General features: G+C 48.5%; 1 protein-coding gene across 1 annotated transcript in view; it reads right to left on the bottom strand.

Annotated features, from left to right (window-relative positions):
• Positions 1-14,035, bottom strand: part of SLC12A3 (solute carrier family 12 member 3) — a 33,460-nt gene that overhangs the window by 7,105 nt on the left and 12,320 nt on the right. Inside the window, exons 11-22 of the mRNA XM_053271159.1 lie at positions 12,408-12,515; positions 10,992-11,115; positions 10,086-10,187; positions 8,261-8,416; positions 7,516-7,615; positions 6,449-6,560; positions 5,866-6,006; positions 4,738-4,844; positions 3,902-3,984; positions 3,072-3,140; positions 1,539-1,640; positions 20-131 (exon numbers count right to left, since the gene is read on the bottom strand). Coding sequence (XP_053127134.1) covers positions 20-131; positions 1,539-1,640; positions 3,072-3,140; positions 3,902-3,984; positions 4,738-4,844; positions 5,866-6,006; positions 6,449-6,560; positions 7,516-7,615; positions 8,261-8,416; positions 10,086-10,187; positions 10,992-11,115; positions 12,408-12,515 — 1,316 coding nt within the window. The remainder of the gene's footprint in view (positions 1-19; positions 132-1,538; positions 1,641-3,071; positions 3,141-3,901; positions 3,985-4,737; positions 4,845-5,865; positions 6,007-6,448; positions 6,561-7,515; positions 7,616-8,260; positions 8,417-10,085; positions 10,188-10,991; positions 11,116-12,407; positions 12,516-14,035) is intronic.

Below are 14,035 nucleotides of genomic sequence, written 5' to 3'. Positions count from 1 at the left end.
GGTCTTGTAGGAGACTTACGCCTTCCGCTCTTCGTCCATCCGATTGATCTGTCCGCCAACAAACACCCGGACCGTGCATTTCCCCCACCGCTTCTTGCGCCCAAGGAGGTATGGGATCAGGAGCGTCAGACCTTTCGGACAGGCAAAGCACAGGGTGGTTCTTCAGCAAAAGCATCTGAGCCTCCATCAGGGACAGAGGGAGGCCAGTGGCGGCCCAGGTCCTGCCCACTGCCACGGCCCCCTAACCCTGCCCCCTGCGTCTGACGTCAGGCGCAGGGGGTGTATCTTTGCTTGCAAATGGGGCCACGTGACGTTTTAGGCAGGGAGAGCTGCTCCGGCCATGCTGCACATGCGGCGCTGGCTGCGGATTTTGCCTGCAAACGGGGCCACACGGCCCCATTTGCAAGAAAAGAAACACCCCCGTGTCTGACATCAGACACAGGGGGGCATTTCTTTTCCTGACATCAGACACAGGGTGTGTGGCAAGGGCACCAGGCGCGGCCCCTGATTGGCCACGGCCCAGGTTCTTTGAACCCGTTTGCTCAATGGTGGCTCCGCCCCTGGCCGCCATAATGGACAAGAGGAGGTGAGGTAGGACCTGAGGTTCTCTGCCCCGCCTACTGGTTTCCTGGAGCCAATTGACCCAAGCAGCCAAATCAAGCAGCAAGGCCTTCCCTCCGCTGCCCCCCTTCATGCTGCAGGGCAGGGGCCGTCTGCATCTGGGTTTGCAGAAGCCACTTAATGGCTTGCTGGTGCAGAATCTAGCAACACTTTGTGGGCTTCCTCGTGCCAAACACAGGCCAGGGGTCAGAACTTGCCACGCGCTTTCTTCTGCCTAGTAACTATCAGCCGTAGGAAGACAGGAAGCTGCCTTGTCCCGAAGCAGACAAGTGTCCATCCAGCTCAGCACGGCCGACACTGACTGGCAGCAGCTCTCCAAAGTTTTAGGCAGGAGTATTTCCCACCCCAACCTGGAGATTGGGCCTAGGACCTTCTGCATGCAAAGCCGATGTTCTTCCACTAAGTTTTGGCCCTTCCCCTTCATGATTACATAGGAGGCTGCCACCTTCTGCTGAGTCAGACCGTGGATCCATCTAGCTCAGTATTGCCTGCACTGACTGGCAGCGGCTCTCCGAGGTTTCAGGCAGGAGTCTTTCACAGCCCTACCTGGAGATGCTGCCAGGAATCGAACCTGGAACCTAAGTAGATGCTCTACCACTGATTTACGGCCCCTTTCCCTGAGGCGGTAGTTCCCAACCAGGATTCCTCCAGATGTTGCTGAACTACAACTCCCATCATTCCAAGCTACCTGGCTGGGGGTGATGGGAGCTGTAGTTCAGCAGCATCTGGAGGAAGCCTGGTTGGGAACCATTGCCCCAAGGGGAATATTGTACAGCAAACCGTGTTCACAGGTCGTCTCCCATCCAAATGCAAAGCAAGGCAAATCCTGCTTAGCAAAGAGGACAATTCGTGCTCACTACTGCAAGACTGGCTCTCCCCACACTTGGTTCTTGCTGTTGCACCAGCGTCAGAATTACCTCCATCATCAAAGAGCCAGTAGATGTCAATCGTCTTCTTGCCCTGATCTATCTGAAAGATGGTGCTTGCCTGCTGTTCTGTTACCATGGCATCAGGATCCACTAGAAAGGGGGGGGAAGAAGCACAGACCAAATGATTCTCGACCATGGATGCCCATATGTGACTGGACTCTCATCATCCCCTACCATTGTGGCAGGGGATGATGGGAGTTGTACTCCAACAACATCTGGGCACCCATTATGGCTGAGAACCCCTGAATAGGCAGCAGGAACTCAGCTGTGGGAAGCCCCGCACACAGTTCGAATCATATATTCGGATATTATTTCGGCTAGCTCCAATTATGATAAGGACATTATACAGGCATTGCTAGAAATAATGCAACATGGCAGCCTTTCTATGAAGATTTTTCAATAGGACTGTTTTGAGTCTCAGTTCAAAGAAAAAAAATCAGATCGAAAAAACAGGATTCTTTTTAGTGGCATCCTGTTTGTTTAGAAATGCAAGAGTCTTAGCAAATGTCCTACTTCGGTGTGCCAGAATCAAATATTTAGGACCCTGCCCTACAGAGAGAGCTGAGAAACGATTTACATTTTACCCACATTAAAAAGAAAAAGATAAAGATAAAAAAATAAAATCAGGCATAGGCAAACAGGCACCTGATATATATTTTACCATGCCTTGCTTATTTCTAATCCTTTAGCATTTTTGATGCCACATCATCAAAATTATTTCTGCAATTAGAAGGGTTAGAAATGTCAAAATAAAAATAAAATAAAAATAGGGATTTCTAGTCCAAGGGTAGACAACCTTTGGCGCTCCATAGTTTTAGGTATTGTGAAGACTGTGATGTTACTCTTATTCAAGTTAGCCACTATGACATTCATACATTAAATGAATTCTTCTTATTGGGGCAGATTTTGCAGACTTGAGCTAGTGTAATTAATTTCTTCATTGAAGAGAACCCTGGTACTGTGGTTCTGTCAGGGGAGCTCATGGGGCTTTCTCAGCATCCCTGATGAACTACGATTTCCGGGATTCTTTAGGAAAGCCATAACAGCTGAGCTAGTAAAATGCTATATAGCTGTGGTGCAGATATGCCCTTAGGTGATGACCACTAGGAACTTTGCCAGCTGGAAAACAAATCCAAGCCTTGAATTTGCACACCCCAAAACACCCAGCCTCCAAGACCGTTAGAGCTAACCTGAAACTTTTATTTCCCGAAAACAGCTGATTCGGGGGGCAAACAGCAGCTGGAGGGAGAGAGTTTTGGTGGGGAAACAGCTGCAAAAGAAAGGATCCACCCATCCATCCCTGAATGCTGTGGTCCCAATCCAGACTGGGCCCTGTGGTGTTTGTGAGAGAAGGCATGCTTCTGGCTTTAAGCACATCTCTCAGAAATGCATTTCAGTGAACAAGTGGGTTGGCCATTTGCCCAAATATTGCATGAGTCAGTCCTCTGCCCCACAGCCAAGACCCAGGTAGTTGGAAGAAGAAGATTTGAGTTCACAGAGTTGAACCTGCTCGGGACTGACATGTGCCTATCACAGCAGAGGAAGAGCCATTCTTCTGAGGATCTTCAGCCGGGTCAAACAATGGGTTAACTGGAGAAGACAGATATAAAGACAGCAGACACACAGCATTCTGCAGTAATTACATAAATAAATATATTTCCACCACACATATATACGGGGCTTGTTTTCATGAATCTACCTTTTGGGGCCAGTTTATTAGTTGACGTCCAAACAAAGCACTTATGCAACAAAGTTGGGTACAGGTGGCACTCGTTATCCACGAGGGTATGGATAACGGAACCACGGATAACGAGACCTTAAGTCAATGGATATTGGGGGGTTGGGTTCCTGGATGTCAATAAATGGCAAACAAGCAATACAAAGCAGAAATACATGAAATAAAGTACTGTGCCATGCTCTACAGGTGGCCAGCTGTCCAGCCATGCTCCCCAAACCCCAAATTCCACTGATTTTCCACAGGGGGGGATTTCGAACCAATAGCCATAAAATGGCACTCTAGACACCTGGCTCTATGTCTGAAGGCAGCCCTAGCAGACACACGACGAGGGTCCTGCAACCAAGCAGCTGCACCCAGCTCCCTAACAAAGCAGGAGGAAAAGCCCTCCTCTCGAACGGCCACTTAGCAGGAGATCCCTCCCCCACAACCTGGTTCTGTATTCAAACACGGGAGGGCATGCCACTACCAAACCCTCTGAACATCACGGCTAAGCAGAGCTTCAAACTCTAGCCTTTGCACCACACTGCTTATGCAGCAGTAGCTGTTTATACAGATGGGCTATAAATCCTTCTGCACAGAGCAAGGCCTGGGGTGGGTCAGCAGAGGAACTCACTGTGAGCTTGCATCTGCCTGGAAATGTTGAGCCCCTGCTTCATCCGCATCAGGCACACCCCATACTTGAAGTCAAAAGCGTCACTGCAGTGGAAAGAAGAAATCAAAGCGCAAGAACCAAGATGAACAGGTAGATCCATGTGTCGGAATGGTCATCCCTTATGTATCCATTCCAGCCAATGGCGTGAGTTTGTTTATTTTTATTTACTTATTTTATTTATCTTTACATTTATAGCCCACTCTTTTTCCAAGGTGCCCAGAACAGTGTCCATGGTTATTTTTATTTGTACAGCAACCCTGTGAAGTCGGTTAGGCTGAGAGTTAAGCGACTGGCCCAGAACCACCCAGTGAGTTTCATGGCTGAATAGGGATTTGAACTCAGGTCTCCCTGGTCCTAGTCCAGCACTCTAACCACTACACCACTCCGGCTGAATTGGCCTTAGAATTCAGTGAAACTAGAAAGGGAAATGTGACAAGCACACAGACTCTGCACCATTGCCTAGAAAGGCCTAACTCCCCCACACAACAGGCAGCCCTTCACCGGGGCTGCTCCCCTGTGGCCTGGGGGTGGGCTCACACGCCTGGGGGCTCCTCAGTGAAAAAGGTTCCCTCCAGACATTCTAGCTTTGCCTTCTCCCTAACCAGGGGCAGAGCTAGGGGAGAGCAGCTCCTTGGAGTGAGGAAGACAAGGAAGAAAAGAGGGAGGGGTGGAGCTGGGGGACCCTCAGGAGTTGGGGGCTCCGGGTTCTTTGAACCCATCCACTCAATTATAGCTACACCCCCGTCCCTAATAGTGAAAACAGTGGAAGTGATTCCATGCCACTGTAAGTGACTTACTGCAGGAGCCCAATGTAGTCGTCCACGGTTTGGGGGTGGGCCGTTTGCCAGTTCTTCTTGTATCCGATCACTAGAACGTTGGGCTTCAGCCTCCCAAGGCCTGAAGCCTTTATCAAAGGAACAGAGAGACTTGTGTTTTGGTGGGGAAATTATAAAAATCATTCCCAAACCATATGTGAAAAACCACATCATCCTACAAAAACAACTAAGGTCAAAGCATGGGGGGTGGGTTCTTACCTGTTGTTAGATAAACCAGTGTGTCTGTTTCTCCTCAGTGGGGGGAAATTGTGGTAGAAAGCATGAATTGTCCCCTTGCTAAGCCAGGTCTGCTCTGGTTTGCATTTTAATGGGAGACTACATGTGTGAGCACTGTAAGATATTCCCATTAGGGGATGGGCCTGCTCTGGGAAGAGCACCTGCATGTTTGCAGGCAGAAAGTTCCCCTGGCAGGATCTCCAAGATAGGACTGAGAGAGACTCCTGCCTGCAACCATGGAGAAGCCGCTGCCAGTCTGGGTAGACAATACTGAGCGAGATGGACCAAGGGTCTGACTCGGTAGAAGGCAGCTTCCTAGGTTACGTCAGAACCTGTCCGCAAGAAAATAATGCAGCAGCTGACTACAGTCTGAAAAGCTGTGGGCAACAGGAACTGAATCCAAGTGCTGCAAAACTGATTGTGCTGGCATGAAGCATTCTGTCATCAAGTACTACTGCTATAGCAAACAACAGTGACCTTGTCTCATTAGAATCTTGAACGCTTATAAAAAGCACTTGAGGATTTCTCCGTGCAGCTCTACAGATTTGGACCACCAGCATATCCTTGGAATTTCAAGCTCCTGGGGTTGGCTCTAAGTTTTGGTGCCCTAGGCTGAAATATGACTTTGACATTGCCCCAGCTACTGCCACTGCCTGTGCTGGGGTATACACTCGCCATGGCCCATCCCGGGCCCCACCAGGCACTGCTGCCCCCACCTCTTTCTCCCTGGTCTCCTCTGCCTCTTACTCTGCTGTCACCTCGCCAGTGAATGGGCCTGGTGCGGCCGCCCCTTAAAACTTGGCGCCCAAGGCAGCTGCCTAGGTTGCCTCTATGGGTGGGCCAGCCCTCCAAGACCCCACTCTTGGTTTTTACCTGCATCAGGATCTGCGCTCCGGTTCTCAAGTCTTCCGCCAAGACATCCGTATAGAAGGCCTTGATCTTCCTCTTGCTCAGCCACTTGAGATGGCATCTGGATGTGAGCCGGAGCTCAGACAGCTTCTGTTTGTGTGGCCCCTGTGAAAAAGCAGGGAGAAACCATAGAAGGACAACAGAGAGAGCATGGCTGGACTGCAGCACATGGGAAGGCTTGCTCTTTGGTGGACAGAGAGGACTCTGCCTTCGGAGAGCTGCCTGGCTGAAGACCTGGTCATTCAGTAAGACAATGGCGGTCCTTTCATGAGGCAAGTCACAGCAGTTGCCTCTGGTGGCAAATTGCTGCTGTGCCAGCAGGGTGGCAAGCTGGTCTTGTGGCAGCAAGCATGACTTGTCCCCTTAGCTAAGCAGGGTCCGCCCTGGTTGCATATGAAAGGGAGACTTTATGTGTGAGCACTGCAAGAGATTCCCCTCAGGGGATGGAGCCGCTCTGGGAAGAGCATCTAGGTTCCAAGTTCCCTCCCTGGCTTCTCCAAGATCAAGCTTCTGCCACATCAGCTACACCATGGCAATCAATACTCACAGTCATCACATTCCCACAGATCATCAGGCTCAGGTTTTTGGTAAAGGTGCCCACGAAATCCACCAGTGCTGGGCGGCAGTTGGGAGGGCCAGTCAGGACCAGGCACTGAGGTCTGAAGAGGAAGCAGTGAGAAGTCACAGAGGATCATTTGCACCACGCAGAGCCAGCGTGGTGTAGTGGTTAGAGTGCTGGACTAGGACCAGGGAAACCCGAGTTCAAATCCTCATTCAGCCATGAGACTTGCTGGGTGACTCTGGGCCAGTCACTTCTCTCTCAGCCTAACCTACTTCACAGGGCTGTTGTGTGAAGAAACTTAAGTATGTAGTACATCGCTCTGGGCTCCTTGGAGGAAGAGCGAGATATAAAATGTTAAAAATAAATAAATAAATAAACTGAGCCAGCCTACCATGTGGCGTGAGAGGGCCGTTACCTCCGGTGGCAAATTTCAAAAGCTAGCAGGAGGAGAGTCCGATGGTGGCCTGTCTGCATGTCTTGGGGGGTGGGGTGGCATTTTCTGTCTCAAGCAGCAAGACTTCTTGGGCAGGTCCCACTTTTGCAGTCCTTGCAGGGTTGTTGCGAGGGGGAAATGGAATCAACCCACCCATGTCAGGCACGTGGCTACTATGGAGCATAGGAGGATATGTGTCCTCAGGCCACCAAAGCCCTGCACTTCTGAAGCCACCAGAGGCTCGACCTCTGCTTTCCTCACGCCTCCAAGGGGCCGTCAGATGCTCATCCAACCCCTGATCTCCCCTGCGCCTCTAGCCATTAGAAGCAAGATGCTTCTGGTTGGTGCTTTGTTCCTGTGCCTTTCGGGTAGGGTGCGTTCGTTCCCTGCCTGGAGCAAGAAAAAATGCACCCAACCCAAACAATGCGTGAACGAAGCAGCGACTGGAAATGGCAGAAGGGCAGTGTGGTCCATCTTGCCACTAGTGGCCACACCCCATGATGAACCATCTATGCTGCCTATTGGCTCTTGCTGTCACCTGATCTTTGTTGAGTGGGAAGCTAAAGTACCACCCTCCCGCCATTGGCAGTGCCGTACAGATCAGAGTATGCTCACTGACCTGTAGTTCTTGATGTGATCATCCACTTCATTGAGTCCCATGGAATAGTTCAGGGCCATGTTGTAGGAACCAGCTTGCACGGATGAGCCCCAGTTCACCCCTGGAGACAAACATCTCACTGGGATCACTTCCGCCATTTTGTATAATGGTAGCTGGAGTTGTGTTCACAAGACATGGGAGCAGATTTCCTGCAAGGCTTATGCTGTGCTCGATGCAGGCGCCAAGCCAGCCGAAGGGTGGCCTGGGTCCACCCTGCCTGGCGGCCCCTCTGAAGATGTGACGTCATGCGCACGGAGTGTGCCCCAAATGAACCCCGCCCCGCCCAGGCTACCGGGAGACCCAAGCAAGCGCTTGCCTATCCTTTTCAGGCAGCATTTGCTGCCTGAAAGCATCTATTCCCCTTTCTCTCCCTATTCATAAATGATCTAGAAGTTGGGGTAAGCAGAGAGGTGGCCAGATTTGCAGATGACACTAAACTATTTAGGACAGTGAAATCCAAAACAGATTCATTGAAATCCAAAAGAGCTCCAAAAGGCTCTCTCCTAACTGGGGGAGTTGGCAACAAAATGGGAGATCCATTTCAATGTCAGCAAGAGAGGGAGCGAAAGGGAGAACAGATGCTTTCAGGCAGCAAGCGCTGCCTGAAATGATACAGAAGCTCTCACTCGGGTGCTTCGGAGCTCGAGGCCACACACCCTTTGTCCCCTCTGGACCAACGTGTGAACCGTTGATGCCAGTTACATACCAGGTTTCTTATACAGGACATATCCCAGCAAGAAGACCACAATCCCAATGGCTATGAGGGCTGCCCACCAGGTCAGCAGGAACATAATGACCACGGAGATCACGGCCCCAAACAGAGCTGCCCACTTGCTGTAGTACCTGAAGGACGGCCGCCAACCTGTGTGTGGAGATGGCACAAAAGGGAATCCTCGTCACCTGTTGCATGTTCAAAGGACTCGGCATACGTTAGGCTCATACACCCAATGGAAAACTGGGTAGGGGAAGCCTCCTACCCAGTTACGGGAGCTGTGTGCGCTCCCGTTTCCTGCACATGTGTGCGGAAGAAGCAAGTTAGGAAGCATGGGCAGCGATCATCTGCTAACCTGCTGCTGCTGGGTAGGAGGGGTCCATCCTACCCAGCTGCTGACTGACGTAGGAGGAAAAGCCGTCTTATCCAGCCAGAGGCTCATTGACAATCACTGCCAGCACTGCCAACCTGGTCTATGGGAGGAGAGCTGGTCTTGTGGTAGCAAGCATGACTCGTTCCCTTTGCTCAGCAGGGTCCACCTTGGTTTGCATTTGAATGGGAGACTACATGTGTGAGCACTAGAAGATATCCTACTTAGGAGATGGAGCCACTCTGGGAAAAGCACCTGCATGCTTGCAAGCAGAGAGGCTCCAAGTTCCCTCCCTGGCAGCATCTCCAAGATAGGGCTGAGAGAGACTCCTGCCTGCAGCCTTGGAGAAGCTGCTGCCAGTCTGGGAAGACAATGCTGAGCTAGATGGACCAAGGGTCTGACTCAGTATATGGCAGCTTCCTATGTTCCTATGTTTTCCCCTTGCACACAAGTAGAAAACAGGAGTGTGTGCAGCAACCAAAACTAGGCAGAATGCTTTGACCCAAATGCATTCTAGTATGCCTAGTATGTTATTGGAATCCTGACGCACTCCTTCAAGGTGTGTCAGCTTTATTCTCCACTGTAGATCAATGTCTCTCTGTTGCTTTCAGGAAGGCATAGCAACAGGTTCTTTGCTATTGGGAAAGGTCACTCCTGGAAAAATTTGCTAAAAGACTCCTAAATGGATGTTACATGCACTGGTGAGTCTAGAACGTTGGCAGATGATGGCAGACACCCTGGCTAAATTACTCAGTGGAAGTCCTATTGAAATTAAATAGTCCTTTAGTGTAACTCCTCCATGTACTTTTGAGTACTTTCATCATCTGGATGCTAGCCAGTGAGATCTTTGGTGTACACTATCCACCTGTTAAACAAACTGCTAAGCATTTTAGAACATAATATGCACCATTTCAAAAAAGATTCCCCCATCCTGAAAAGGTAGATGGTCTAATGTAAAGGCCAACAGGTACGGCTCCCATATGGAAAAGAGGACAGGTCTTCTATACCTTTAAGAGATGCACAGAAGTGGGAATTACAGCCGGCGCAGATTCTCTTTCCCCTGCATGACAAGCTGCACCTGCCGAAATTCCAGCTTCTGTGCATCTCTTAATGGAACAGCAGGCCTGCCCTCTTTTCCAAGTGGCACCCTACCAACAAGATATCTGAGAGAAAACATCTACCGTGGTGAAGATTCTATGTAATCTGAGGTCAAGACGTCTAAAGATAGTGGCTGGATGTGTAGAATTATCCCTTGATATAATATGGATGGACTCAAGAAGATAACTAGTCTTGGTATTGATTGAAAGGCTCTCTCCCTACTTCTCAAGCCAATGTTCACAAGCCACATTAGACCTCCTAGGAACACTCCGACCTGATGAAAGTCAAGTTTCCATCTCTCTAGCCTGGCAGATTAGCTGGGCTGCTCAGTGCCAGGACGCAAGTCCTCACCTGGGGAGTTTGTAATGGAAGCGTGGAAACAGCTGAAGTTGATGAGAGCGTAGGAACACAAGAAGAAGTTGGAGATGATGGGAGCAATGGTGTTCAGTTCCGCTGTAATAGTCAGAAAGAGAGGGTTGGTTCATCTGGGTACATTATTCAAATCAGCCCGGGGCAGCTAACAAATAAAGTTTATTATTGTTGGGGTGTTGTTGTTTTTTTAATTGTGGGAGCAAGCATAAATTGTGAGCCCTTTGGGGACAGGGAGCCATTTTATTTGTTTGTTTATAGCCATTTTGGGAACTTTTTGTTGAAAAGCGGTATATAAATATCCGTTGTATTCGTATTTGTCCACTTTGCTAATCAGCATTCACCTTGGTTTGCATTTGGATGGGTGACTACATGTGAGTGCTTTCTGCTGCAAGATATTCCCCTTAGGGCTGAAGCTCATTGGTAGAGCATCTGCTTGCATGCATGTGGTCCCAGATTCAATTCCTGGCAGCATCTCTGGGCAGGGCTGGGAGAGACTCCTGTCTGAACTTTGGAGAGCTGCTGCCAGTCCGTGCAGACAATACTGAGCTAGTTGGGGACGAGGCCATGGCTCAGTGGTAGAATATCTGCTTTGCACACAAAAGGCACCAGGTTCTATCTCTGGCATTTCCGGGTAGGGCTGAGAGGGACTCCTACTTGCAAACTTGGGAAAATCACTGCCTGTCAGTGTAGACAATATTGAGCTAGACGGACTAATGGTCTGACTCAAGATAAGGCGGCTTCCTAGGTACAACATCAAGTGGGTTTGAGAGTGTAGAACTGGAGACTTCTGGAACAGGATTCAAGAGATCCTCCGATTATTGGCATCCATGCCACCCCATGTCAAATCAGAAACTGCCCGGTACTCAGTACCCCCGAAGAGCATACCGATCAGAATGAAGCCAATGGCAATCACGTAGGTCAGCATGTAACCCCGGATGGGCTCATCATTTTTTCCATATCCCTTCCCAAAAAAGCCAATGACAGGGTAGAGTTGGTCCTTACAGAGGCACTGTTGGAGAGAGCAAGATGTCATAACAAGGTCCCATTCAGGTCACAAGCTCATAGTCCAAGCTGCAACACAAAGGTTGGAAAGGAAGGAAGGAATCCGAGATCTATTCACTAGAAAAGGCGAACGAGTTTGGCCATATCCTAACTGGTCTACCAGGACGTCTCTGCATATTTTTTACTACTGCATTTGTGTTTGTTCTTCCCCAGTTTGCTGTTGTCTCTTCCTTTCCTCTCCCTACCCTGTTGGGCCTTCTTCATTCAACATGTACCATAGCTATGTGGTAGAGTAATGGAATCAGACATATCACCACTTTTGCTATGACTGTAGCCATAAGTGAAATTTATTGTATATAGCCACTGGGAAGAGACCATCTCCTAATATAAGGCCATATTTTTATAAAATCTGTAAATATTATAGCATCTGAAACATGCAAAATACAACGGTAATGGAATCAGAATTTTTGGACACCAATTCTGATTCTATTACCAACATATTTTGCTTGTTTCAGACACTACCTATAAATACCACCTCCAGCCTCAGAGGCATGATGCCTCTAAATACCCGTTGCAAGGGAGCAATAGCAGAAAAGAGTGCATTCTTTCATCTCTTGCCTGTGGGCTTCCCAATGGCATCTGGTGGGCTACTGTGTGAGACAGGATGCTGGACTAGATGGGCCTTGGGCCTGATCCAGCAGGGCTGTTCTCATGTTCTTATTTAAGGGTTTTGTAAAAACATGGCCTTATGGTAGGGGCCGATGGGTATATATAATACCAATTTGAAAATTTGCCTAAGGCTACAGTCATTGGGAAAGTGGTAGCATGTCTGATTCTGTTATCCTTGGAATGGCCCACTTGAGCCATTTCCCCTTTGGTCTGCCAGAAGCCTCAAGGACAATTGCTTTTACTTTGAAGACAATAAGACTGATCACCTTCTCACTGAGCAGTGCTTCACCTCTTTATATCAGTCATCTTCCCAGCTTCAGAAAGAAGATCTGTATTGTTTCTAGAGATCTCTACTGAGTTCACATGTGAGACAGTTAGTGCCTTGCAGAGTATTGTTTGTGAGCATCAGGATCTGAAGCACATACCCAATGGACCAGCACTGAGCAAATGTGGCCCTCCAGCTGTTGAACTACAACTCCCATCGTCCCCAGCCACAATCAATTGCAGTCAACAGCTGGAAGGCCACGTTTGCCCAGCCCTACACTGAACCAACATCCCTACCTGATAATGGGCTAAGAGATGCATTTCACTTGTTCTCTCTAGAGCAGTTCCATAGGTCACCAATCTTACCTGGAATACTTTGGGTGCTGAGACGAGGCAGGCCAGAGCGGAGGAGAGAGTGGCCCCAAAGATTCCTGCAGTGATGAGCGGAGCAAAGCCAGACACCATGCTCAGGGTCTGTTGGGAAAGCAACCCACAGATTACTTGGAACAGGATGCTCACCTAGTAAGGATCAGCACTTAGGAGCATAAGACGATGCCTACAGTACTGTCTACACCAGGGATTCTCAATGTTGGGTCTCCAGATGTTATTGGACTTCAGCTCCCATAATCCCCAGGCCCAGTGGCCTTTGGCTGAGGATTGTGGGAGTTGAAGTCCAATAACATCTGGGGACCCAACGTTGAGAATCCCTGGTCTACACTGCCTGGCAGTGGTTCTCCAAGATTTCAGGCAGGAGTCTCTCTCACCTGGACATACTGCCAGAGATTGAACCTGGGCCCTTCCTCATGTAAGCAGATGCTCTAATACAGCCCCACCCCTAAGGGGAATATCTTACAGCAGATAGCGGTCACTTGTAGTGATCTATTCGAATATATCCAATAATGACTATATAAATATTATATAAAATATCATCAAAATTCATATATATATATATAGGCACATTTAATATGGGTCATGTAAAAACTATTATTTAAAATCATAACATGCACACCACTCATCACTAAAAACCTGATCAAGTTAAAATTAATATGCTCCTACCAAATTCCTAAGTTGTACAAATACTAGTATGTTGTATCCAAGGTCCATCTTGTGTCTAGAATTCTGAAAGGGGATAGTTCATCTGAAGAAGAAGACTGGTATTCTAAAAATAGTCCAGAAATGTCCACATACTAGTAATATTTCAGAGATAAATAGTCCATCAGTTCCAGAAGAGAACAGCCACACAGCGTCTCATGAGTGTCTGAGATAATAATAACTTCCTGAAAGGTGTTTCTTCTAGATTCTAAAAGGCAGCCAAATGCATTTTGTCCCACAATGGTCTTCTACAGTGGCTGTTATAGAATATAGGTCTCCTTGTAATAATTCCTTGATAACCTGATTTTCTAAGAAGAGCATCCAATACATTTCCCCTGCTAACTGGGCAAAGAGGCACTTTTTAAAGTGGTGATTTTCTTATAGTAGGGCAACAGGTCCTATCCAACCCCAGCACAGCATCACAGGAACACAGGAAGCTGCCATATCCTGAGTCAGACCATTGGTCTATCTAGCTCAGTATTGTCTTCACAGACCGGCAGCGGCTTCTCCAAGGCTGCAGGCAGGAATCTCTCTCAGCCCTATCTTGGAGATGCTGCCAGGGAGGGAACTTGAAACCTTCTGCTCTCCCCAAAGCGGCTCCATCCCCTAAGGGGATTACCGTACAGTGATCACACATGTAGTCTCCCATTCCTCTCTCCCTCCAGTGGCTGCTGCTGGTATCTGTCAATTTATTTATTTTTTAAGATTGTGGACCCTTTGGGGACAGGGGACCATCTTATTTTATTTACTTTTTCTATGTAAACTGCTTTGAGAACGTTTTTTAAAAATGTAAACCACTTTTTAAGGTTGAAAAGTAGTAGTGGGGATTCTTATCATTGTTGGTGAATCCAAATAACATTGTCTTTGTTTTTACCATCCTCATGTAAACCAGGGTGGGCCCT

The sequence above is a fragment of the Hemicordylus capensis genome, chromosome 9 (assembly GCF_027244095.1).
Source record: "Hemicordylus capensis ecotype Gifberg chromosome 9, rHemCap1.1.pri, whole genome shotgun sequence".
NCBI classification, from domain to species: domain Eukaryota; kingdom Metazoa; phylum Chordata; class Lepidosauria; order Squamata; family Cordylidae; genus Hemicordylus; species Hemicordylus capensis.
The sequence above is the reverse complement of the archived record's forward strand: the minus strand, read 5'-3'. Positions and strand labels throughout refer to the sequence as shown.